The sequence below is a fragment of the Polyergus mexicanus genome, unplaced genomic scaffold (genome assembly GCF_030449975.1).
Source record: "Polyergus mexicanus isolate NDT 795.1 unplaced genomic scaffold, iyPolMexi1.0 SCAF_10, whole genome shotgun sequence".
NCBI classification, from domain to species: Eukaryota; Metazoa; Arthropoda; class Insecta; order Hymenoptera; family Formicidae; genus Polyergus; species Polyergus mexicanus.
The window spans coordinates 169,296-196,282 of NW_027223330.1; the positions used below are offsets into that span (position 1 = coordinate 169,296).

The 26,987-nt window shown below is 38.9% G+C and overlaps 5 protein-coding genes across 6 annotated transcripts in view; 1 reads left to right on the top strand and 4 right to left on the bottom strand.

Moving 5' to 3' along the window:
• Positions 1-6,183, bottom strand: part of LOC138937125 (uncharacterized) — a 13,151-nt gene extending 6,968 nt beyond the window's left edge. Inside the window, exon 1 of the mRNA XM_070303067.1 lies at positions 5,623-6,183. Coding sequence (XP_070159168.1) covers positions 5,623-5,944 — 322 coding nt within the window. The 5' untranslated portion in view covers positions 5,945-6,183. The remainder of the gene's footprint in view (positions 1-5,622) is intronic.
• A 1,963-nt stretch (positions 6,184-8,146) lies between these two features.
• On the bottom strand, positions 8,147-15,145 carry LOC138937128 (uncharacterized). Of its 2 annotated transcripts, XM_070303069.1 has the most exons (4): positions 14,597-15,145; positions 13,231-13,372; positions 11,110-11,553; positions 9,595-9,708 (listed from the first exon to the last, which is right to left on the bottom strand). In XM_070303069.1, exons 1-4 carry the CDS (start codon positions 14,691-14,693, stop codon positions 9,660-9,662), a joined length of 732 nt encoding a protein of 243 aa, XP_070159170.1. In that variant the 5' UTR covers positions 14,694-15,145; the 3' UTR covers positions 9,595-9,659. The 2 variants fall into 2 exon arrangements, 1 of the variants encoding a protein (XP_070159170.1); XR_011447464.1 differs by lacking the exons at positions 13,231-13,372; positions 14,597-15,145 and adding an exon at positions 8,147-9,012 and having other exon boundaries at positions 9,577-9,708; positions 11,110-11,910.
• A 2,788-nt stretch (positions 15,146-17,933) lies between these two features.
• Positions 17,934-21,654, bottom strand: LOC138937129 (uncharacterized). Its single transcript, XM_070303070.1, has 3 exons — positions 21,077-21,654; positions 20,080-20,299; positions 17,934-19,748 (listed from the first exon to the last, which is right to left on the bottom strand). The coding sequence occupies exons 1-3, from the start codon at positions 21,323-21,325 to the stop codon at positions 19,732-19,734; spliced, it is 486 nt and encodes a 161-aa protein (XP_070159171.1). The 5' UTR covers positions 21,326-21,654; the 3' UTR covers positions 17,934-19,731.
• A 68-nt stretch (positions 21,655-21,722) lies between these two features.
• Positions 21,723-24,029, bottom strand: Spx (Spliceosomal protein on the X). The gene is made up of 5 exons (XM_070303066.1): positions 23,963-24,029; positions 23,765-23,864; positions 23,434-23,517; positions 22,934-23,208; positions 21,723-22,820 (listed from the first exon to the last, which is right to left on the bottom strand). Exons 2-5 carry the CDS (start codon positions 23,796-23,798, stop codon positions 21,981-21,983), a joined length of 1,233 nt encoding a protein of 410 aa, XP_070159167.1. The 5' UTR covers positions 23,799-23,864; positions 23,963-24,029; the 3' UTR covers positions 21,723-21,980.
• A 779-nt stretch (positions 24,030-24,808) lies between these two features.
• The window catches only part of Hbs1 (translation elongation factor EF-1alpha (GTPase) HBS1), a 5,421-nt gene continuing 3,242 nt past the window's right edge, over positions 24,809-26,987 (top strand). The window contains exons 1-4 of the mRNA XM_070303505.1: positions 24,809-25,189; positions 25,477-25,542; positions 25,648-25,941; positions 26,025-26,063. Coding sequence (XP_070159606.1) covers positions 25,147-25,189; positions 25,477-25,542; positions 25,648-25,941; positions 26,025-26,063 — 442 coding nt within the window. The 5' untranslated portion in view covers positions 24,809-25,146. The remainder of the gene's footprint in view (positions 25,190-25,476; positions 25,543-25,647; positions 25,942-26,024; positions 26,064-26,987) is intronic.

The following is a 26,987-nucleotide window of genomic DNA, read 5'->3' on the forward strand; positions in this document are numbered from 1 at the left end:
AAGCAGTGGTATCAACGCAGAGTACTGAAAATGCACGTATTTGATTTAAATCCGCTACCTTACTGTGTAAACACGCCCATATTATACAGCGTTTACTCGCTCATTCACAGAGTATCCTTGTTCTCGATACAAGCAGTGGTATCAACGCAGAGTACTAGAAAGAAGCTTTCTCAACGCGAATCTTACGAACGATGGATGGTGCGAATATCTTGAGGAAGATTCTACACACGGTTTTATTACGCGCTTCTAGAAATTTTTTTCTCATAGGCTTCACAATCAACTCGGAGAAAATATGGGACTATATCGCACTTTATCGGATTTTAATTATCGATTGACAGTGAAAGAATTAAATTTTATATATGACATATATAATTTTTTTATTTCATTAATCGGCAATTTTCTAACACATCGCGACTTTGGTTGAAAAAATATAATAGATTCGAAGGATAAAATGCACGTTATAAATATAATGCAACGCGTTTCTCGTATAACGAGAATGTCTTGTCGACATAGAAATCTTTATCGGAATAATTATACAAAGATCCAGGGCCTCTCTGTGCGATTCCGGTGCTTGGAACGATGCCGGCGCAAGTGGCAGTAAATCGTAAACAAGCAGTGAACGAGATCGGGATTACATGAATTAGCATCTCGGAACGCCTGTCGTTCGCCTACACGCGCAAAGTCACGGCGGAGCAAACAGATCGAGCGCATAAATTTTGCTATCCTTAAATAACTACTGTGAAACACTCTGAGTGAGTGTAGGTATAGAAGATACTTGGACGAACCTTGGCGGAGTCGTTTGCGTGCCGTCGACATGACTCTCCGACATCGATTAACGAGCTCTAAACTGAAAGCTCGCGTCAACAGCTATCGAACGAGTCGTTAATTTTGCACGTCGAAAGTTGGTTTCTTTCAATCTGGACGTAGTTACTCCACGCGTTGACTCATTCTTCATTTTTGTATTATGTTGTTTTTATGTCCGTTATAATTCCGCCATCTCAATTAGCTATTTAATTTTTCATTAATGGCGGAATGTAAAATCCGTCAAGTTACCGAGATGGAATAATCTGAGATACTCTGTCAACTAGATGGGCCACATGTTGCGACACGGTCCGCATCGCTACGCGCGATTTAGCACGAGATACGATCGTGTCTCTTATTGTACAATACATGTCGCGTGATTAAAATTCAGATATTCAAGGAGCTTTATCGGCAAGTATCGTGATTCTTACTAATGTCATTTCGGCGCGTTTTTACACGCGACATGCGTGCGCAAGAGCGTTCATGATTATGTATGGTCATTTCCGTCTGTCATTGTTGCGTGCAGACAGAACGCAGTAATGAGCCATGTCAAGGGTGTCGCGGCAAAAACATGAAACGTATAGAGCATCGAGGTTGTCTATATACCCGACATAAAATAATTTTAGTATTATAAAAAAAACTGTCACGTGTTTATCGCGAAGTTGATGACATCGCCTCGTAAGGTAACGCGCTATCCAAAGCGAAATTCGACGAAACGAGACGGAGACTCATCGTCAGGAATCGGAATCGCGATCGTTTTTCGCGGGACACACTATATATATATATACACACACACACACACACACACACACACACGGTTATATTTATATACGATACGTACGTAACGCCACACAAACATATATATACATAAAGAGAGGTACAACTCTCGTCACGCACGCATGCATGCATGCATACGTGTCCGTGTGGCCGACAGGCGCCACCGAGTGGCGTGCGTGCGTGCGTGTGCGTGTATGTGCGCGCGCACGTAGCGTAACTGCGTAACGCCAGCGTGCGCCAGCTGTAGTCGCCGGTCGTCGGGTCGTCGTCGCCGCCACCGCACCAACGCTTGCGACTTGCGACGCGATGTGTACGCGTGTGTGCCTACGATAAACCAGGCGTGTGTGCGTGTGCGTATGAACAGACTTCGTTCTCGTCCGTTGGCGTCGATGAGCATTTTTCGTCGCCGGCGCGCCGTTCGCCACTCGAAAGACAACGGCGGCTCTACGACGACGATGAGTAACGAATCCAAGTCTTGAGCGAAACTTTCGCGAATAATCATCTAGAATACAATCTTACCGATAAATTTATCCAATTGTCTTTAAGAAAAATTATTACAATATACTCGAGAATATCTAAACGTCTCTCGACTCTGACTAGGACATCTCTGTTTAATTTCTTCTCATAATGTAAAATTTGTCTTAATCTCGCGGTTCACACGGAAAAAAAATCATAGTAAAAAATAATTTCATGCTAATCATGCTAACGTGTAAAGGAAATCATATTTATATTTTTATCTTCAATAATATTACAATAGACGGTAGGCATTTTATAAAGAAGCATCGTATAATTATCCAAATATTTTTATGCGTATTACATTTCAGTTTTACGATAAATATTGTAAGCGGTATAGGGAATATATTTTTTTATTTAATTTATATACTCTGTAAAATTTTCTCCTTGCTTGATAAAAGAGCAGTAGGAATTTGTCATCACAATTTCGACAGAGACGATTCGTAACAACTTTGTGTAATGAATTAAAAATAGCATCCCTCCATTATATATTTTTCGATGTCGTATCGGCAATATAGGCGAACTTCGGGTCAATCGGAAATGTAACAATCTCTATTAAAGTCGTACGAAGGTAGCCTCGTGTAGCCGCGACTTATTATAAAATCGGTTCGATTTTATTAGGCAATGATCGACATTTCATTTTGCTCGCGTACACTTGAGAGACGAGTCTTCGTATCGGACGTTGCCATAATACGCGAATGGTTTAACGAGCAATTCGCCGAACGCATTGGGATTAACGACCTCGAAATATCGAAGTTTGCGGCTTTGCCAGAGATGCAAAATTCATTCGAGAAACTATAATCGACGAACGAAATGGTTCCGTGGAATCGCGACGATCGTCTCTCGAGTGAGCCAATTTAAAAGGCGACACAATCTCCAAGTTCATTTTAATATAGGAAGAGTGCGTACAAGTAACACAACTCCATATCAATTTACATATTTAAGATTTAGATCAGCTTTAGATGTTTATCGGTTTTTAGTAATAATGCCGACCGATTAGAGAGAGAGAGAGAGAGAGAGAGAAATCGATTTTACGTTTCGACACTTCTAGCCTTCCTCCGGGAAAATATAAATTATTTATTTATTTTTTGTTTACTTGTCTGTATAAACGAGGAAGAGAGATCCCTTTAGTAGAGAAAATAATTTATTACATCTCAGCAATGACGCAAATTATGTTGAACTCTCTCAACATCCTTTTGAATTATAAGATGAAATTGAAATGGAGGACAATTAGATGATGCGCGTTTAAAGGAATCAAGTGACACGTGAAAGAGATTAACGCGATCGGAAAATTCGTTTGCCAATAAGCATGTCCGATTTAAAAATTGATTCTAGCGTGCAATGAGAGATCGATTGATCTTTATTAGCTTTCTCAGCTATTTGTAATACAAATCTAGTTTACATTAATTACAATATACTCCTTTAACATTCGCTTAAACGGCACAATTCTTTCATTCCGCTTTATTTCAGCTGGCAAGGCGTTATAGACATTCTCGAGTATTGAGAGAGAGAGAGAGAAAAAGAAAAAGAGAACAAGACTCAACGATATAGGCGTGCAACATGCGTGTATCTCTATCATGTACATTATACAATATAGCGCACTATGCATGTAACTCCGCTATTCGCGCGCCTAGCTGGCGCCCGGCGTATTTTATCGTCTCTTTCTTTCTCTAAACTCGTTATCGCTCGCGAACGACGAAATTTCAATATTTATTATCTCTCACATACCGCACCGCCTTTGTTCGGCTACGAAGGAAACGAGAGAGAGAGAGAGAGAAACGGAGTCATATATATAAGTAAAATTGTAGACACAGATAACGTTAGTTATATGTGTCGTTAAGATACGCGGTCACTACTATTACACAACCACCACACAAACAGTAACGTTAACTTGACCAGTTAAGAGATGCATGTTGACAATAGATATAGATTGTTGGAAAAGGAGAGGCAGGCGCCGCTTACGGATGTAAATCTATCGATCGATCGTGAATCATTCGTATACCCCGCTCCGCGGCTCGAGTAAACGATTTTATTACACGCGTGTTGCGTATCCCGTGAACGAGACGAGAAATCCACCCCTTTTCGAGGTAGTTTACACCATCGATTCTCAAATAGTCTTTGTTTGTTTTACGGCGATAATTGCTGCCACAAACTCCTCGACGCCGAGTATTTTCGCATGTGGAATCTTTCTTTTTCATCGTCCCCCCTCCTTTTTTTTTTTTTTTTTTTTTAATAGAATCCAATAATTTCTAAAATTTGCTTTTTTTAAACTGTATTCTCATTTGGATGAAAAGGATTTTTTTGATAAATTGCCTCGCGCGAATTAAAATGTATCGATTATTCGAAACGCATCGAGAACGTCGAGATGGAGATATTTTTCTTCTCTTTCGCCAACTTTTAAATCGTCAACAAGTTTCGTCGAAATGGTAGAAATTTTTCTTCCGTTTTTTACATCGCGATTCTCACACAGACTAGCGTAATTAAATAATACGAAAGACGGTAGCTGCTATCCTTGAAGAGATACAAATTACTAAATTCGCGAGAATTAGTGAAACAAGCGTGTTGAGAGCAGGTGCGCACGTCGGGTTTCCTGCGATCGTTCGCACGCAAGTCTCTCACCTTTTGCATACATAACATAATGGATATCAAGGAATTATGATATACGCATCTGTATTAGAATATAATATTAGGTGTACAACTTTGCTTCCGCCGTTTTTTTCCCGAAATTCGAGGCTTTATTGTAAAAAACTGGTTATACATTTATGATTCAAAGTATTGTCCACTCCCAATGATCGTGCCAATTCTTTTTGACTTTGACTCGAGTCTTCGTTAAGTAATGCCTCCAATTCCGCATTTTCGAGAACCTTCTCTCTTCCACCGCTATGCCGGTCTTCGGCGTGAAAATCACCGTTCTTGAAGCGTTGAAACCACTCGCGACACGTTCTTTCGCTAATAGCGGCTTCACCATAAGTATTTGAGAGCATTCGATGAGCCTCGGCCGCAGATTTCTTCATATCGAAGCAGAAAATTAAAACCTGCCGCAAATGACGAGAATTTGGCTCGTAAACTGACATTTTCAATCGAGAATAACTTTATGACGCGGACACAAATCGACTAATGTTTCTATGGGGTTATGTTGACAGATGCCCAAGTTTATCGCATGACGTCTATTTATTTCGACCGCTACTTACCGCTAAAGCCATCTATAGGAAAACGGCGGAAGCAAAGTTGTACACCTAGTAAGAGGAAAAATTGAAACGTATCGAGAAAACGAAACGTTTCCTTATCCTATACATTTGAGATAGTATGGAGTGAAAAAATGATACGCGTCACGAATGTTTGGCGTATCGGAAGAGTGACAAAATCGCGTATACGAGAAATATAATAAAACAATGAGATTAAGATATAACTTGCGCACGTGGAAACATAGAACGCGACTGTTATTGCCGTTCTCGCAACTCGGCGAGATTCTTTTCGTACGCATGTTATAAAAGAACGTTCGCTTCGTTTACTTATGAAGATACGCGTTACCTTCATCGACTGATCGCGCCTCGTTGTCGGCGAGCACCTCGTAATCTTCCGAATCTAAATCCGCGAACGAGCCTCTGGTGGTGGTGGTGGTGGTGGTGATAGTGGTAGTGGCGGCGGCGGCGGCGGCGGCGGCAGCGAGACTTGTCAACAACATCACGAGGGTTAACGCGTCGCACGGCAACATTCCGCAAGGATGCGACTCTAAAATCAGCTCGAATGTCGAGGACGTAAAGCGCGGCGAATCTCGGCCGCCGACCGGCAACAAAACGTGCTTCGTACACGTCGAAAAGAAAGATCGTCCTCCGAGGATCGGGGAACACATGTGTTTCTCCCGAATTAGATCATTGGGATTGTCGTCGTCGTCGTTGCCGTAATCGTCACGATCGATGGATCGCTTTCGCCCGTCCGGTTATCGCGTCGCGCATAACGACAGAGAGAGAGAGAGAGAGAGAGAGAGAGAGAGAGAGAACACGATTTCGTTAATTTCGCGAAGAGGGAAAGCGAAGCGAGACGGAACGTCAACGCGGAACCACGTATTACCACGTCGCTGTCCGACGGCTGACTGACTCACAATCGCAAACTCTACACTCTTCTACTCTCTCTACATCGGCGCCGTTGGCCGCCGGTCGTCTCGGAGCCAGCCGTGGCCGGCGCGCACCCGCAACCCGCAGGCGGACAGGCAGGAAGGCAGGCAGGCAGGCACCGGGCTCGGGAAGCACTAGTCTCTCTCTCTCTCTCTTTCTCTCTCAGATAGTTTTAAAAAGAAAGAGCCCTCTCTCCCCTCCTGCCGATTGCGCGCGCGCTCCTTTTATTGCGCGTGTGCGTGCGTGACAGTGTTCATCGCTTTAGAGATATAACGAAATCGTTTTTTGATAGGGGGAAAAAAAAAATGTTTTTTTGTTCATTGAAATTTTCAGAGCGTTATCAGCTTCTTTTCTACATAAGACGAAATTTTTCGTCTATATACTCGGCGGCGAAAGTTTATCGTATTTCGCGTGTCGAGATAACGGAGCCAACGCGGCGCACCAGAATTCGATTATTTTTCCAAGGAGGGCACGCGGCACGCCGCACTTGCGTTAACGACGCCGTGAAGCCGTCATATGTATACACGAGCATCTCCGACGTCCGACGACGGCATCGGCCGTCACCGGACGGTCGCAGGCGTTTCTATATTGTACGTATGTGTGCGTATCTCTCGGTAGCGTGTTAAACAGTGTGCGTGCGTACGGTTTGTCGGCGGAATAGTCGGTGAGACCCTGGCTGTGGACAGAGGAGGACACGGTGGCGCCTGATCCCCGACGACGCCAAATTGGTGCGACGCGACGCGTCTTTGCCGGCTTTTTCCCGGTCAAACGTTTGTCGGGAGAGACATTCCTTTTTCTACCGCGGTACACGTTGTCGTATACGTACTTTGTCGCCGTTGCTTCCTATCTCGTTCTATTGTTATACGTTTACGATCTAAATACGAGACTCTTCAAACTTTAAACGATCGGCACATCATTGTTTGAAATAGAGGCAGATTAGCTATCCGTTCTCTCGTTGCGATAAGCATGTCCGCTTTCGCTTTTATACATATATTAGTAATATACATACCAGGTATATAAATATGAAACCGGAATTTGCCCATAGCTGCTGGCCCTAGCTGTCAATGTAGTTACCGTCAAACCGCGTCATTGGCGCCATTTTCTTGTTTTGACATCTGATAAAGATTTTCAACTCGCAACAATACAAGTTTCATACAACAGCATAGTTTTTAATAGCGTTGAACGTGTCGAATTTTGTGCCTGGAAACTACGATTCGCGGACAGCATTGATTTTCTGTTACCATTTGAAGAAAACCGCTGCAGAATCGCATCGAATGCTTGTCGAAGCTTACGGTGAGCATGCTCTTGGTAAATCACAGTGCTTTGAGTGGTTTAAAAAATTCAGTGGCGATTTTGACGTGAGAAACGAAGAACGTGCAAGACCACCGAAAAAGTTTGAAGACAGCGAATTGCAAACATTGTTGGATGAGGATGACGCTCAAACGCAACAACAACTCGATTTGAATCAAGCTTTGCGTGAAAAACGACCGGAATATCAAAAAAGGCAACGCAAAGTGATTTTGCTTCATGATAATGCACCATCGCGCACAGCAAAACCGGTCAAGGAAACGATTGAGGCGTTTAGTTGGGAAATACTTTCGCATGCGGCTTACTCACCAGACTTGGCTCCATCCGATTACTACTTATTTGCATCGATGGGACACGCACTTGCCGAGCGGCGCTTCACTTTTTACGAAAATGTACGAAAATGGCTCGATGACTGGTTTGCCTCAAAGGAGCAACAGTTTTTTTGGCGTGGCATCCACAAATTGTCAGAGAGATGTATAGCTAGCAATGGGCAATACTTGGAATAAAACATTTTTTATCATTTTCATACAATAAACGTGTATTTTCTATACACAAATTCCGGTTTCATATTTATATACCTGGTACATTACATTGCATACTCATACATACACACACAATTAAAATATATTAATTTCTATAATTTATAACTCGACGCGTAATATAAAACGCTTTGTACAATATAATATTAATTACTCTTTATTCTTATATAGACTTACAATTAGACCTTAAAATTATATCTTAAAATTTCAAAAAAAATGTACCAGTTTTTCATATGTCCCTAATTATATCGATACAAGGATCCCCTCTTACAATTAGAACTTTGCAAAGTTTTCAATTTTTAATCCAACAGTTGTTATATGATTTTATATCGTTGATTAATATCATTGCGTAAAATGAACTCGGACTCTCTCGAAATATGCGATGCGTTTTCAATTTTGCGTACAATATATGATTTTCGACGTATTCCGGTAGCTTTACATATCCAGCACGCCAATGTTAAAAACCTCAACGCACGATTACGCTATAGACGCTAGACTTACAGAGGATTCACTGTATTCGCGCCATCGTCGTTGCTTACGACGTTGCTCTCTTCATCAATTTATTTACGTTAGATGGAACCCCGCTCTTTCTCTTTCTCACGATGACACAGCGTTTCGGGTGCGCGTTATTTCTCTGCCGTTATTCGTTTGATCGTTTGGCTGTTTGGCAGGATGCGTGTATGTGTCGAGCAACCTAAAGGAGGATGACTAATTACGTTGAAACCGGGGGCCGGGATCGGTGGGGCCCCGGTTCACCTGGCATACACTGGGCGTCCCTCGAGGGGTCTCGCTCAACGGCGGCGAAGAATGCGAGCTACATCGCCCGTTAGTCATACGATGTAGAACAAAGGACGTTAGAGCGGAGTTGGTTTGCTCTTTGGGAAGCTTCGTTAAATACACACGTACGTCGGATCTCGTATTCCCGAATGCCCCAGGACCTCCCAAGTATCCAGTTATTCCTAAATAGAGATAAGCGAAACTTTTTTCCGTTACTCGGCATAATTGAAGATGACGCAAAAGACGAGTAAATCAAAAAATTCGAATACGCGTAATGAAAATTTTCAAGGATCAAACATAATTTTCCAGAATGTCTTTTTCCTGGAAAGCTTAAGTGGCTCTGTGTTTCTCTTTTGCATGAGGGAGAAGCATTCGAAAACGCGCGCAAAACAAAAAAAAAAAAAACTTACGCGCGCGACGCTACTGTTTGAAATTTTGAACTCGAAAGCTATTCAGCGGACGTCGCAAAAAAATCGCTTTAATACAGAGAGACGGAGACTCTCGACTGGCCTGTCGGTAGCAGTTATCTCCCGCACGGCCGGCTTCTATTTTTATATTTTCTGTTCGTTAGAGTCGATCAGCGGCGTGCGATCAAGACGAGAATTACACTCGTCTAATAACTATATATTACATCGCGCGTAACGCGCATTTCTTCATGCTGTAATATACTTTAAATTTGCAAATTTTTATAATATTTTACAACGTAAAAAATGCGACGATATATATATATATATATAATACATTACCTATATCCTGATTTCATCCCACTGGAGGAAAGACGACAATTAGATCGTAGAATCACAATGTTAAATAAGTCTCGACATTATATTCACGAGTAATTTATAGCGTCCGTTACATAACGATTGCTTTTCAGGAATCTGTAACATGGAATATTTATCATCTCACTTAAATTTCTACCACTTTTCACAGCATCTATCTCTTGCTTATGATTTTCGAAAATCCAAATATGTTTATTCTCTGCCTGATAAAAAATAAATGCTTAAATGGACTCGTCACGGTATTATCGCGTCGATTCGTCGCTTCGAGCTTCCTGTATATAAATCGCAATCAAAAATCGATTCGATGCGCGCCGTGTCCGGAGATGGCGGTCCACTTAAAACCGGATCTTTTTATCCCGATTCCCCCTTAGGAGGGCTTACACGGATATGCCTGACGAGAATTAGAAACCGTGAACGACGCGATGGCAAACAAACCTTTGACATAAAATACGCGGAACTGAAATGATCCTTAGCGGTACAATGATCGAAGGAATCAATTACGCGCAATAACAATAAGTGACACTCGTTAAATTATGGTATATGCCGCGGTCGAACTGAAAAACAATAATAATGGATAGAGAGAGAGAGAGAGAGAGAGAATATTTCTCTTGATGGATTTAAATTTACATCCGAATGTCACGATGTAAGAGAGGGATGAAAGAGAGGGAAAACCGCGGCATTCATTTTATTAAACATTGACGTGCCTTTCTACCACATAAACGAATTATTCTTTATTTTAGTATATGTCGTATCTTATATTTTATCAGATATATATTCTAGATAAAATACTTTATATATATATATATATATATATATATATATATATATATATATTTAAAAATTATATTTAATATTTGTATTTATATTTTTATGTATATAAATTTGAAAAATATGTATATATATAATTTGTTTATTTTATTAGATATAAAATCGTGGAGGCTGCGCGCGCGCCCTTTCATTTCGAGATAAAAAGAATAAAGGACTAACGACGCGCAGATTTGCCGAGGTGTACACACGAGACGGGTCGAACCCAACGAGACATTCCCGAACTCGGAAATCCACTTAACCATTCGGAGAAGCAAGATTAGAAGGCAGGTCTATGAGTAGCCTGCAAGTTACGTTATCTGCGCCTTTCATGGCCCGAGGGCCGAGAGAGACCCCTCACCGAGAGGTACACTGATAAGAGGATGGCTTTTAGTCGCATCGCGACAAACTACCCTGAGAATGTGCGGTCGGAGAATGGTGGAAAAAAAGAAACGGGATCCTTATTTTAATTTTTCCAATTCTAACATCTATTAATTTTTCATTCAAGTATTTCTATTTTAATTTAGCATTTTTTTACCGTAATTCAGAAAATGTAACACGAGACGATGTTACACGATATTGATCTTTCTTCGAGAATAGATATACTAAAATCGATAAATACGAAACGAGTGTATTAGTAAACGAATGAATTTTACGTTTGTAAGTAGATGAGGTAATGGAAAGAGATGTGCGAACCTTGTAACCACGTAGCAGGATGCCAGGACCGATATGAGGGCCGCGATGGCAAGGACAAGAGCGGCGACGTGCAGCGCCCTAACGCGATTCCGTACAAGTCCATCGACCGATTCCGCCGAATCGTCGTATTCGCGATTAGGCTGCATGGTCGGTGTCGCATCGCGATTCACTGGACCATGATCCAGCCTGATCCCACGATCCATCGCGAAACGCGTCCGCTCCGTCTGCGTCTTCTTCCATGTGCTCCCCGCGTTGCCATCGCCATCGTCGTCATCTTCATCGTCGCCGTCATCGTCCCCGGCGTTGCAATAGTCGCGATTGTCGCAGCATTTTAATTTCGGCCAGGGCACGAGAACCCGAGGACCGGCCGGTGGTTCCACGGCGTTGACCGATCGCGACCTCGTGACCCAGGACTTTGTCTCGCACAACAATGGCGTGGCACCCCTGCGTATACGATATTGCGAATTTATCAAGTTGATAAAGTTCCGTGAACCCGCGCTCCTTGCAGAGAGAGATATACCAGGTATATAAATATGAAACCGGAATTTGCCCATAGATGGTCCTAGCTGTCAATGTAGTTACCGTCAAACCGCGTCATTGGCGCCATTTTCTTGTTTTGACATCTGATAAAGATTTTCAACTCGCAACAATACAAGTTTCATACAACAGCATAGTTTTTAATAGCGTTGAACGTGTCGAATTTTGTGCCTGGAAACTACGATTTGCGGACAGCATTGATTTTCTGTTACCATTTGAAGAAAACCGCTGCAGAATCGCATCGAATGCTTGTCGAAGCTTACGGTGAGCATGCTCTTGGTAAATCACAGTGCTTTAAGTGGTTTAAAAAATTCAAAAGTGGCGATTTTGACGTGAGAAACGAAGAACGTGCAAGACCACCGAAAAAGTTTGAAGACAGCGAATTGCAAACATTGTTGGATGAGGATGACGCTCAAACGCAACAACAACTCGATTTGAATCAAGCTTTGCGTGAAAAACGACCGGAATATCAAAAAAAGGCAACGCAAAGTGATTTTGCTTCACGATAATGCACCATCGCGCACAGCAAAACCGATCAAGGAAACGATTGAGGCGTTTAGTTGGGAAATACTTTCGCATGCGGCTTACTCACCAGACTTTGGCTCCATCCGATTACTACTTATTTGCATCGATGGGACACGCACTTGCCGAGCGGCGCTTCACTTTTTACGAAAATGTACGAAAATGGCTCGATGACTGGTTTGCCTCAAAGGAGCAACAGTTTTTTTGGCGTGGCATCCACAAATTGTCAGAGAGATGTATAGCTAGCAATGGGCAATACTTGGAATAAAATATTTTTTATCATTTTCATACAATAAACGTGTATTTTATATACAAAAATTCCGGTTTCATATTTATATACCTGGTATAGCCGAGACGTCCAAGGCAACGTTTGTTACGCGATGTCTAATGTCGTTAAAGCATCGCGATATAATTATTTCGCAGGCGATTATCAATTTCTTCTCTCTTAAAATGATAAATTATTTGGAATCAAGTTTTAATCCAAATTGGTTCTTTCTACAATACATCGAGATGGACATTGTCTCTTCCATTGACTTGAATCGAATGCGATTGAATTTCAAATTGAACGACAAGACTTTCTGCAAAAACGTATAAAAGGAGCAAGCAGCGACGGACATTATTAACATAATATCAGGATTTTGTCGAACGAATCACCGTCGCAACTACCACAGGCAGCGATCGCGATAATGAATATTAATGAGACATTTAATAAAAATTGCGGAAACTTTTTCTCTCGATTATACATCGTCAAGGTTATTAGTCGCATCATTACGCATTCCTGAATTTATATTATAGCGTTGTCAAAACTCGCACAAGGCACATGTTCTGTTTGTAAGAGACATAACATGTAGAAAAATTAAGATGGAAAGTTAAAAAAAAAAATTTTTCTACATTCTTCACATTCTTTAAAATAAAGGAACACGATTAGAATCATTTGCGCGTCATCGTTATCCTTTTCAGACGAGAAGAGAAACATTTCGAATATTGTATCGCGTGTGAAAAAACATCACGCATAATTTTCGTTAAAAATCTCGGCAGTAATTTATAAATATGTATACACACTCGGTGCATCCTCTCGTGACCGTACTTTCACCAATTTCTTGTCCCGTTGTCAGAATGCGTTCGGTGTAACAGAAGAGTCTCGTTTTGCAAGTATCGACGCCGGCTTCCTTGCAGGCCTTGCTCGTGCACACGCACTTTCTTCCTACGAAACATAGTATTTTATTGTTGTGTGAGACAAAAGACGGTCGAGGCTGAGAATCTGAGCAGCTCTATAAATGTAAAAATTGCCACGTACATGACAATTTACAATCTTGAGCGGAGATAAGAATCGCTAGTTAAGAAAAAAAAAAAAATATTGCAGAAAAATAATTTTCCTCAACGAAGATCATATATTAAAATTTCTCAAAACGTCATTACTCCCCCTCTCTATTATTCGAAAATTGATTTTCGTCGATATGAAGAAATGATTTTTGCAAAACTACGCGACGTTTTGAGGATCCAATTTACTTTAACGGTACGAAAAATTGATAATTTTTAGATTTTTTTTTTTTGGCGTTTTACACATATGTTTTTATTGATGTTTAAACAGTACGTCGGTATTTTTAAATGTTGAATATTCAGCTCATTTTTTGTTCGACACGAGTTTGTGCGCGTGACTATGTATTTGAAAAATACATATATAGTGACGCTATGACACGCCGCTCCTCGTGTAATTATATCTGAAATGAAAAAAATTTTTAGTTTCTTTTTCTATAGAGTATATTTATGAGATACTGAAAGCAAGTTTCGTTAAGGAAAATTGTAAAATAACAAAGTAGTGTTATTTTAAAATTAGATATATCAATTTTTCGCTGAAACTTTTTTTAGTCATTTCTTGAAGGTCAGAAAAATATTAATTATTAATTTTTTTAATTCTAATTAGATTCGTTATTATTTTTTTTCCAAAAAAAAAAAAAAAATGTTCTCTTTCATTTAAAAGAAATTAAAGTTATTCGGTCCTTTTAGCTTTCAAGATATCTGTCACGTCAATTTTGAAAACAGCGTTTCTAGAAAGATGCGTTTTAAGTTTTGGCTCATTTCAAGACCCGCGCATCATCTTATAACTCTATCAATTTTTTACGAATTCTTCCATAAAATCGTAAAGATATTCTGCAGACGTTATACTTTGAGAAATTATAAAAAGATCAATTTTTTCGACCTTCTAATCTAAAGTATAGACTGAGGTTTTATAATTACGGTAGACCAATCGTATATTCATTCTGCCGTATGATTTGATTTTTTTATATGTTATCGATTTGTTTTAACGAACCAAGCGAGGCTGTTTAATTAATAATAGCGCGTCTCTCGTCGTCGTTAACGAGCATCCTTTGCCGATTAAGGAACCCGGCGACAATAAGCGACCGATGACACGCGGCTCACTACTTACCTTCCACTTGCGCGAGGCACGTCGGCAGCGACACGATGCATACCGCGACGAGGTATCCGGCTAACGATCGACCGATTATCGATCGACGAACAGGCATCTCTTCTTTCCAAGAGTTGCGAAAATTTCCGAAAATTGAGTTTATTGGATCGCGGAACCCGAATCTGTCGCTCGCCGCCCGCTAAAACGGACCGCGGGCCATAATCTCGCGATTATCTTCTTTCTCTCTTTCTCTCTCGGCGATTGATGGAGGAAGAGTCGCGGGCACGAAACAAGCGTCTTGTCGGTTCGAAGGATTATTTGGAAATGTTCGAAGGAGTAAGAGGCTGAACCGCGACTATATACTCACCTCCAATTTTAGCGCCTCCCACTAAAAAGAGTCGCGTCGCGTCACACGCTATAATGTGTCGTCCGGTGTTGGACAATTCACTTACTCTCCGTATCTATTTTAATTCCGTCATCGGCGCCGGCATTTTTTACTTTGCGCGGTCGCGCAAATTCCGCGCAAGCTCCGGCCCCATTTATTTCCGGTGCTTTCGCTTTTTCGCGCGCTCCCTCGGCCGATTTATTGGAAGAATAACACACACCGACTCGCCCGCGTATACGCGTTTATATATTTCGAGGGGCTTGGCCGCGTCTTTGTACCGTCCACGACGATCCGGGGGTAAACGAGCCTTTGACGGGAGCCCGATGGCGAGAAGAGGGTGATCGGCGCCGGCGACCCTGGAGTCGCAGACCTCGTTAGCGGAAAAAGTCGAAATCATATAGCACAGCATCTTCCTCTTTTTTTTTTTTTTTTTTTTTTTTTTTTTTTTTTTTATCGAAAGATATTTTCTCGTTACTTATCCGCGTAACCCGTTATAGCGTTATATTTATCCGCATCTTTATGAATGATGTATGTATGATTAAGTAAATTATACGTGTATAGTAGCGAGATACGCGTATGCTCAATTTAGGTTATCGGGAATTGACACTTGGTTACAATTTAATGAGGTCGCGTCAGACGCTTAAAACGGTCTGTTCGTCGATCGCTTCTTGCTGCACAAACGGATCGAGTGTCCGCGATAAAAAGAATTATGAATGCGAGTACAAGGATTTCTTTCACATATAAGTAATTTATAGAAATCTAGCTCGGTTGATCTAGTTCTCTCTTTTGTTTCCATTAGCAAGAAGTTGTGCGAAACGATGCGAATCGCACAGTGCGGTGAAAAAAAATATATTAAGATGTTTTAAAATAGAATACTAAAATAGAATGTTGGCAATATCTTAATAACAACTTTAAAGAATTTTCTAGAATCTCAGAACTTTTTGCTTTAATAGATTTTTACATGGATAATTAATTCATTTTATTGCATAATTACAAAAGTAAATTGTATGCGTGAGAGTTGTTTTGCGCGTTAACGCTAATGCTTAGTTCTTTGCACAATACCAGGTATATAAATATGAAACCGGAATTTGCCCATAGCTGGCCCTAGCTGTCAATGTAGTTACCGTCAAACCGCGTCATTGGCGCCATTTTCTTGTTTTGACATCTGATAAAGATTTTCAACTCGCAACAATACAAGTTTCATACAACAGCATAGTTTTTATTAGCGTTGAACGTGTCGAATTTTGTGCCTGGAAACTACGATTTGCGGACAGCATTGATTTTCTGTTACCATTTGAAGAAAACTGCTGCAGAATCGCATCGAATGTTTGTCGAAGCTTACGGTGAGCATGCTCTTGGTAAATCACAGTGCTTTGAGTGGTTTAAAAAATTCAAAAGTGGCGATTTTGACGTGAGAAACGAAGAACGTGCAAGACCACCGAAAAAGTTTGAAGGCAGCGAATTGCAAACATTGTTGGATGAGGATGACGCTCAAACGCAACAACAACTCGATTTGAATTAAGCTTTGCGTGAAAAACGACCGGAATATCAAAAAAAGGCAACGCAAAGTGATTTTGCTTCACGATAATGCACCATCGCGCACAGCAAAACCGATCAAGGAAACGATTGAGGCGTTTAGTTGGGAAATACTTTCACATGCGGCTTATTCACCAGACTTGGCTCCATCCGATTACTACTTATTTGCATCGATGGGACACGCACTTGCCGAGCGGCGCTTCACTTTTTACGAAAATGTACGAAAATGGCTCGATGACTGGTTTGCCTCAAAGGAGCAACAGTTTTTTTTTGGCGTGGCATCCACAAATTGTCAGAGAGATGTATAGCTAGCAATGGGCAATACTTGGAATAAAATATTTTTTATCATTTTCATACAATAAACGTGTATTTTCTATAAAAAATTCCGGTTTCATATTTATATACCTGGTATTATTAATTTCTTGAACGAATTCTTGCCGTACATGCAAACGTTCAAACGAATGTAAACGATACGGCGCATTTACAATAGATGAATCGCGCGAAATATCGTACTGACAGATAATAATAATTGATTTCGATGTTTTCTTGATGCAGAATAAAATATTATTTTAATATACGTATATTATAAGTTTTTTACGCAAAGAATCGCAAAAACATATAAATATTAAGGCAGAATAAAATTATATCGTGTTTATTTCGAATCTTTGTATATAAATTGGACGAATAGCACGTGGAATGAGCATTCGCGTAAAGGTCAAAAGTCCCCGCTAAAAAAGAAAGAACGGTTGGCGAGTTGTGGAAAGCGGAGCGAGGGGATCGGAAGATCATTCGGGACCGTTCTTTTTAATTAGTTTTTGCACTCTCGTCCCCTCGTCCGGACACAATGATCGCGCACACACGGATCCTCTTAATTGTCGGAGAAATGGCGGAGAATCGCTTTCGGTCGCGAGAAACGAGTTTTCGAGCAGGTTGCTGGTGCGCGAGGGACTAAGTAAAGAGCTCGGCTGATGTCGTTATCGTGCGATTATCGTCGTCCCGGAGTACGTCGGTGTGATGTGAGACGTTGCTGAGAAAGTATACGCGCGTCGATCGTTTTTTAAATCGATCGGAACCGAGCGAAATCACGGGCCGAGGCCTGTAATTCTCCCGTAATAGCGTCCCGAAAAGATGGTCGTTACTTTTACGCACGCACGCACACACGCGCATACACACATACACACCCGCTGCGCGCGTCATTACATCTTTACGCGAATTTTATTGGCAGATTATCGTCAATGACACGAACGAGTCCAAGTTGAAGCACCGCCGCTACTTTCATCGAAGCTAACGGAAAGTGATTACGGTTAATCGATGGCTCTCGAAACAATGATTTGTTGTTTTAAAACAACCCTTTAGCTACATTTCTCATGGCGAAACATTCAGAATTTTTTCGCGGTTTGTAGTTCAGTTTACGATTCTTAACTACTCTGGTAATCGTATACGAAAATTTGATTATTTTATTCATACCTGCATATAAATATACATATAATCCTTTCTAAGATATTAGGAGAATATATTTTGCAAACAAGTATGCTAGTAGTAATACAGACGATGAATGTTAATTCGGTGTCTTTAAATATCCTCGAAAAATCGTATCTGAACTAGTAGGAGAATATATTTTGCGAAGAGGTCACGCGATAATGGCATTTCACGGGGTGATGAACGCCATCGTGTGTCTTGAAGCGCTCGAAAATTCGTTTCTGAATTACTAGGAGAATATGTATCGCGAAGAGGTATGCGAAGAGGTTCGCGCGAGAAGTGGTGGGGTGGAGTGGATCCGTGGGAGGGCGTTGACCAACGGCTAATATACGCGTCAAATATTTGACGCTGATTGGTCGGATAGCAATATCAATCGGCCAATCACAGAACAGTCGTGTATTTTAATGGCTACGCGAATCAATCAGCGCCAAGTATTTTATGTACATATTAGCCATCGATCGACGCCCACTCACGAATCCAGTCCTCCGCACCTTTTGCGCCAAGTAGCGCATATCTCTTTGCAAAATACATTCTTCTACGAACATACAACCCTACAAAGACGCGAATTTTCGATGATATTTAAAGACACAAAGTTAATACTCGTAATCTGTATTACTACTAGTATACCTCTTTGCGAAATATATTCTTTTTTAATATTTCACTAATACTCTACTAATATATATGTATGTATATGTATAGAAGAAAAATAAATACCGATGTGTTTGTCGAAATATGTTATTAAGTGCGCAAAGTTATGGCTCTTTGACAAAACTTGAATATTTCATTATGTTAATATACAAGGTGTCTACTCAAATTTTGTAAAAAATTTCCTGATCCTCCAAGTTTTTCTGTTTAATATATTTCAGATAAAGAGAATTTTTTCAGAAATATTTTAGAAATACAACTTTTTAAAATAAGTTTTTCATTTTGTGCATTTTCTAATGTTTTTCATTTATAAGAAAAATAAGTTTCAAGAGATTTGAAAATGTTTCGAGCAAAACTAAACACCTTTCGAAAGATGAACATTTTAATTTTTTTATTATTAAAAATTACAATAAAAAATATGAACTGCACGTTCTATAATTTATTAAGACATTGATCATATGTATATATACAAACAGAAATAGATATAAATTTATAATAATATATTTTGTTCTCTCACAACTTGATCAATCTAATATTAGAATCGATGGCTTACTATATAATTATCCAAGAAGGAAACATTTTTATAAAAAAATATATCCCGAATTTCAATAAAATTCCATAAGAATCGACAAATTTTTTTCCAAATATAAAAAATATCCCTGAGAATTCTCTAAATATTTTTCTAGCAAGTAGACACCCTGATGTAGTAGCACATTAATCACGGAAAACAGTAAAATTTATTCGGTCCACAAAAATTCTAAATCCGTTACGGGGAAGTTGATATCAATTTATAATAAAAAAAAATAATCGTAGGAATTCATATCTCGAAGAGTAAAGCTCTTTCTCTCTCGCGATTATCGGTAGTTCTCGGCGCATTATAGCCTCTGCTACCGGTTCTTACACGTGAAATAAATAAGCGTTAGTCAAGTTAAGTGTTGCGTGAGTCTCCGTAATAGAGAGCCAGACTACGACGTTTCATCGAAGACGAGAAGACGTAGCGATTATATGCGTGCCGTGGCATGATATTTTATCGTGTTGCGAGATGTAAGCGTTGCAGAGAGAACCTTTCCCATTCGTTTCGATCTCGCAACCGGCGCAAAGTGGCGCTTTATTACGCAACAACGGGTGCTGGAAATATAAATAAATATATTATATATAAATGAATTGAAAGGAGATACATACGTGATTTTATTATTTAATAAAAAAATCATACAAAAAAAGTATATTGAGGCTTTTTTGTGGAAGAAGGACAGAACATAAAATTCAATAATAAAAAAAACTATCCGTATTTAAGGGATCGGAAGAACACAATTATTTTCAATCTGCAGAGACTAGAATATTCAGGAACTTGGAAGTGCTTACTATGAAATACCACGATTCATATACACATATAAAGCTTATCATTAATGCCATAGATTAGCGATAAATGTAAAATGAGAAAGACGTTGCTTTTCCTTACTCATGTGCATGATGCTCGGCTGCGCATCGATTATCAACATCTTTCTTTGCGGCAAGAATGTTGAAGGGATTACGCTTATAGATGTCTGATCCTGATTATTTCTCGGCTGATTGAACTGCCGATCATTCCGTCTATTATCGTCGACATTCCGTGCATTTTGTCCGATCGGAATTGTACCTTGAATGTTATGTCTGTGATTACTGATCAGGTAGCCGCTCACCTAGTTTCGAAACGAATCAAAAGTTTCCTTAGCTTAACACGCTACTAAATAATGATGAGGAATTTAGACATAGAAAATATTTCTCTCTCTCTCTCTCTCTCTCATTTCCTATTATTGAAAAATTGTAATGCTAAAGATATTTTTCAAATGTCTTTTGATTTGAGGGAGCATTAACGTGCACAAGGTGTCTACACATTCTTAAATCTTGTAAAAAATTCTCTAATCTTTCAGAATATTTTATTGTTCAATAATTCAAGGTAAAGAAAATATTTGAAAGATTTTTTTTTAAGTAACTTTCTAAAATAAGTGTTTTTATTATATACACATTTTCTAATATCTTTCTCTCTCTCTCTCTCTCTCTCTCTCTCTCTCTCTCTTATATCAAGGAAAACACGGAACCATTTATGTTTCAAATACTAAATTTGCAAATGTACAAAAAAAAAAAAAAAATATTTTTTATTTGTATAACGTTCTCATTTTCTTTTATCACTAAAAATTACAATAAAGAATATGTACTGCATATTCAATATTTTGTTAAGATATTGAATAAATTTTAAATACATAATTCATACATAGATATAAGAGAGGATTCTTTAATAATTCCTCAAGTTTCAATAAATTCCATTTTCAGAAGAATTTCCTGATTTTTCCAGTTATAAAAAGAATTTGAGATTTCCATATTTTTCCAGCAAGTAGACACCCTACGTGCGATGTTACATGAGCGTATTGAGAGTATGTAACTACGAGAGTTCAATTCACTTTTATCAATATGCTTACCGAAAAAATAAGAAAAACAGCGAGCAAAACAACGCCGAGCCAAAAATACCAGATTTCCCAGAGATGACGTGTTGGTCGCCGTTGCAATATGAGACAGCACTGCGAATTACGACAATACAAACAATACTCGGATGTGCACGCGTATGTCTCGATCGCGTCACTGTCGCTGTTGTTTTTCAGATCGAAGTTACATTCGTGATAAGATAGTGTCATGTCTATCCCGTTCGGACACTCGCATTTGCATCTCATTGTCCGCGTGATCGTATTAAAAAATTTAGTTGTCGAGACCGTTCATGTTGCGAAAAATGTCGCGTTATTTACGAGAAACACGAGCCAATTTCCTCTCGCGCCAACACCTATTCTTTGTTCTACATACTTACCTAAATCAAGATTATAAGGTGCGATATATTGCGCACGAATTTTCTTTTAACAATTTATCCTTAAAAATAATTTTATCACTCTTATATTTAACGTGGCAAATCTCCTTAAAAATCGTTTGACGCAACAATGTTACTCTAAAGGATGTTCAACGATAGAGTCCGTGTTCGACTAATGCTATCATTTACTGGGCTGGACAAGCACGAAATAATCGATAAAACAAACATGGTAAGTTATTCACGCAACACAGCCAATCGATAGAAAAATGACCGAGCAAAACCGTGCGGTTATAATTAGCATTGTGCCGTTAATTTATTCACCGTTGCTATTAAATAATTAATTAAGTTAGTTAATTAACCGAGTAAGATAATAAGTGTAAATAAGTGTATTTAGATACAATAAAAACGTTAATTTAAAAAAAACGCTGATTTTTGCAAAAATAATAATATTATGATATATGTATGCTTATATACTAATTATATCGTCCGTGCGATGTAGAAATGTTAAAGTTAAACTATAAGAAATATTAATATTGGTTGCCGTCGTGCGGAGGTGGGGGTGGCGGTGGTCCTCTTGGTGGAAAAGGTGGTCGAAACTGAGGTGGGGGCGGGGGCGGTGGACCACCCTGCGAGACAGGCGGCGGTGGCGGGTGTCGCCAAGTCGGGGGTGGCCTCGGCGTTGGTGGTTGGAATTGTCCGTATTGCGAGGGTCCACCGGTAGCGGATGGCGGCGGAGGCGGTGGAAATTGTCCCTGCGGAGGCGCCCCCATAGCCCAATGCGGTGGGGGTGGTGCCATCATCCTCGATGCGGCCGACTGTGCTTGTGAGGTCGGTACAGGCATCGGCGGCAACGGAGGCGGCATACCCGGTGGTAGAGGAGGATGCGCCATAGACATCGGTGGCAGAGGAGGCGGAGGAATGTTCGCCGGTGGGAATCCACTGGACGGTGGCGGTGGCACAGGCGGGGGAGGTGGATGACCCATCGGGGGTCCCGGGGTCGATGGCGGCGGCGGCGGTGGCACGACCATTCCGTGATGCATCACGTGATGCGGAGGATGATGAACAGATTGATGAGCATTTGCGTTCGAGTTCGGCATCGGCGGCGGTGCCAGCGGTGGTGCGTCCGCGAACAATTGATGCGGTCTGTCCGCCTGGCTCAGCGGATTCTGAGCGGCTAGGAGTCTTTCCGCGGCGCTACCATGCCTTTCGCCCTTGGCATCGCGTTTGAAAGCATACGACACTGAGATCGGCCGATTGCACAAATATTGGCCGTTCATCGCCTCAATGCTCGCATCCGAAGCGTCGAAAGAAGCAAAGTTGATAAAAGCAAAGCCTTTCGAATTGCCAGTCTCGGGATCTCTCATTATCTATAATGCGCAATCATTGATAAAATTAAGAAGAATTGATATAATAGATAATTAGAAATTCTATAGTTTATATTAATATAAAATTAGTATGGTTAAATTAATAAAATATGTACCTTTGGCGTTTGCAGAATCACACCAAATGCGCTGAATGTATCGTACAACAATTTTTCATCCACCTCTGGATCAAGATTTCCTATAAATATATTCGCTCCGACATCCAAATTCTTTTGATGCGCGCTAGCTTTGTTCACTCGAATAGGTTTGCCGTAAAGTTTAATCATGTTCATGATTTTAATGGCATAATCTGCATCTTCCTCTCCCATAAATTCAACAAAACCATATCCTTGATGCATTTGAGTTACTCTATCTTTTGGCATGTGTACATTAACTAAAAAGAGAAATCGTATATTTTAAAAAATAATATTATTCATATTTTTCATATTTAAGAAACTCGAATATTACACATATCCATTTACAGCCTTGAATGATTTGTAAAAAAAAATTGAAATTTATTTTATATGCTTCTAGGTGTCTTTCTAAAATATAGAAAATGTATATACGTATCTCTAAATCTATGTATAATGTATACAATTGTAACAAGTAAATTGCTTACCGACAGGTCCCGATTGAACAAATAATTCCCACATGAGGGACTCTGTAACTTTATCATCCAGTCCTCCGACGTATATTGTTGCATCTGTAAATTTTTATGTAAATATCTGTATAAATAATACATGTCCTAAATTTTCTTGAGATATTTAAAGATATATATAATACATTTATTATGGTGACTAACCTCAACTAAGTAATCCATCTAATTTTTTCAATTTTTTTTTAATGCGCAACAATATGGATTATTAATCAACCTCCCATGTAATATCGGAATAAAATTATAAAACTTAATCAAGATAGTACGATATTCAAATCAAAAAATTGCGATATACCTTGATTACGTTCCGCGATCGGACCGGCTGCCATTCTTCTTCTTCTTCTTTCTTAAATGGCACCTGTCTTCGGTCAATCGAGGGTCAATAGGGCCAGTACCTAGCGTATAATGTATACGGAAGTGGCGTTAACAAAAGCAAAAATCCTCTTAGAAGAGAAGAAAATGCAAGAAATAAAATCCAACAAAGGAAACGCACCCGCACTCAACCAAGGCCGCAACGGGAGTACCGGCTACCGGCCAGTGTTGTGAGACGGGCCGGGTTTTCTCGCGCATGCGCGGCGAACGTAGCATCAATGAAGTATATATATGGATAAATACCAACCTAACCTAACCTAACCCGTACATGATTTTGCAAAAGTTTTTGTAATTTAAGGAAAAATGTGTAATATGCTGTGTGTATATATATGATCTTTATTAAAATATAAATTTATATAAGTTTAAAAAAAAATTAATATAAATATTAATAAAATTAAATTAAAATCGGCGAATTCAAAGATTTTAGGTATATATATCTATATTGCATGCATTAAAAAATATTGGCTCTACATATCTGAAATTCTGTATTTAAAAATTATTATGCAAGAGTAAAGAAAAAAAGCAAAATAAATAAGCAAAAATATATTAAAGACTATCAGATTTGCATTTTTCTCCATATAAATTTAATTTATTATGCAGTTCTAGAAGTCTTGAATCAATTTCGAAATAAGTACAGTTAATATTTTGAGCTTAAAAACTAGACCAAACTATACAAATTGAAGAGACTATCGTTAGCTAATCGGTTTCTTTTTTAATTTTTTATATCTGCTACAATAAAAAATATTCAATAATCTTGTCATTACTGCAGATTGATACGTCGTTGCTAATGGTTATCATGGCCGCGCATGCGCGAGAAAACCCGGCCCGTTTCACACACTGCCACCGGCTGCCATGGTCTTAAACTTTATTTCTCGAAACCATAAAATATATAGATGGCATTACTGTTGATATTTATGTTGATATCGATGAGGGAGGTGGACTCATTTAAAAATGAGTCGCGTTCAGCAGAACAAACTTAGTAGTAATCAACGTGATTGGTTCTTACTTTTAATGCGCATAAACTATATAGAAGTCTGTGTCCTTACGTCACGCGGGCACGAAAAGCTTGCTCCATCTACCCTCTATTAGTCCTCTAATTGCCTCTGATAACACTGGGCACCTGCAGCCAGCCTGCAGCCTGTAGCTGTAGTCAGCATCGATCAGCTATGTTCGTGTACAATTAGCTATTTCGCTGTACGTGGTATATATTCATAGTCACACACATGGAAGTTTGTAAATAATTTCTCATTATATATTGCAAAATTTTACGTCATATAAAATAAAAATATAAAATACATATAAAATATGTCGCGACATCGAGACGTCCGTTGTATGAATTATTCAGATGGTAAGTGATTATACAGCACGCATATGCGTGCATCATTTTATTTTATTGAATTTGTAACTAATTTATACTTCTGATTCTTATCGGTCAAATTATAAGATATATGAAAAATGATAATGCTTTTATGATTTAAATTCTAAACAATTTGTTCTACTTGTTCATATTGCGTATATAAATTATTGTATTTTCTGACATTTCATCAAAAATATATGCAGAAGTTAATAATCTTTATATAATAAATAATATATGATAAATATAATCTCTTTATCATAAAAATATATTTTGCACAGAGTACGATGGCTACGATGATGTATATGGGCATTCGGTAGAAGACGATTATTGTGTATCACCTAGCGGTATGTTGTTTGAGACTGATTTATAGATTTTTCTCAATTTTTTAATCATACATAACTATATAATAATTATTAATCATATATATATATATATATATATATATATAGTGGAGCAGTTTTTATTCGATCGAAGCAAACAACAGAATATTGCTTCATTTATCACGGAACCAGATATAGTAGAAGACAATGAGGATATTGATGAATCTTCGACATCACTTAATGAAAATAAATATGATCTCCCCAAGTTGGAAAAGGCAAAGCTAATATATTGTTTAGAAGCAATCAGAAGCGTCATAGGTGATACTGTGTCTGAATCTAAGTTGAAAGAAAAAATTATTGCATCAAACTTTGATACAGATGTAGCGCTTGATGCTATTTTAAAGGAATCTTCGCCGAAAAATGGTACATTTATTATTGTACATTGCGATGAATATTACAACTGATATAAATTGATATACGAAAAAGATCTTGGGATTTATTTACAGATCCAGCAATAAGTAAGGAACGATTGGAACGATATCCAGGTATATATTGCGTAAGATAATATATTTTGAAATAATGACCTCTCTAATGATTTTATTAGCATTATTTCAAAATAAAATATAAATATTTGAAACAATTTAATGACCTCGTGCTTTCGCTTTTTTTCATGTTTCTTGTATGGGACTTGATCGGTAAGGTAAGGTGTTTCAGTTGATAAGCCTAATACATTTATGTTTACCATACCTAAACTTTCTTTCGGAAAAAAAGATAATTTACTCAAAGATTCTACTTCGACTGTATATTGTCATCTAAAAAACATAGATAGTATAAACGATGAAAGATATCCACTCGGAACTTTTTCATCATTAGCTGGACTTACATCCCGTCATACGGAATCCATACATTCGGATACAACAAAAATATGTTCCCAAAATAATACAGATGCGCAGTCGTTTGGTTCTCTAGCTGCCTTAACTGCGCATCATTTGGAAAAATCTAATGCAGCTAATGTAGAATTTCGCGAAAGGGAGCAATTGACGGATTCGCTTTCATTTGTTATTCCAAAATTGTCAATTAAGAAAAATGACAACGCGGACGTGGAGAATATACAATCATTGAAGCGTCACGATAGTAAAAAACAGCCAGTACATACAAATAGCGAACATCCAGTTGATTTACTCGAAAAAGATTTTTCCGACATGTATATCTTTTTAGAAAATAATGATGTTGTGACAAACATAGAATCCAAAGAACAATTCAAAGATTCAATAAATATTATAAATGAAATACGCACACCGTCGCCTGACAATTGGATGATTGATTTGAGTACTGCTTTAAAGGAAGCAGAACTTTTGACCGACTGCGCTTCTAATAATGCTAATACGGCCATATCGAGAAAATTTTATTACGATATGCCTAATTTGGAAATATGTATGGAAGAGTACTCTGCGTTGATACCACTGCTT

Excerpts from the sequence above, each read along its gene's own strand:
- Spx (XM_070303066.1), bottom strand. The coding sequence starts at position 23,798 with ATGGCAGCCGGTCCGATCGCGGAACGTAATCAAG. Across the intron at positions 23,209-23,433 it reads TGTTCAATCGGGACCTGTCG|TTAATGTACACATGCCAAAA; the intron begins GTAAGCAATTTA and ends TTCTCTTTTTAG. Across the intron at positions 22,821-22,933 it reads TGATTCTGCAAACGCCAAAG|ATAATGAGAGATCCCGAGAC; the intron begins GTACATATTTTA and ends TGCGCATTATAG.
- LOC138937129 (XM_070303070.1), bottom strand. The coding sequence starts at position 21,325 with ATGAGATGCAAATGCGAGTGTCCGAACGGGATAGACATGACACTATCT. Across the intron at positions 20,300-21,076 it reads CTGTTTTTCTTATTTTTTCG|GTGAGCGGCTACCTGATCAG; the intron begins GTAAGCATATTG and ends TTTCGAAACTAG.
- LOC138937128 (XM_070303069.1), bottom strand. The coding sequence starts at position 14,693 with ATGCCTGTTCGTCGATCGATAATCGGTCGATCGTTAGCCGGATACCTC. Across the intron at positions 13,373-14,596 it reads GTGCCTCGCGCAAGTGGAAG|GAAGAAAGTGCGTGTGCACG; the intron begins GTAAGTAGTGAG and ends TATGTTTCGTAG. Across the intron at positions 11,554-13,230 it reads GTCACGAGAGGATGCACCGA|GGGTGCCACGCCATTGTTGT; the intron begins GTGTGTATACAT and ends TCGTATACGCAG.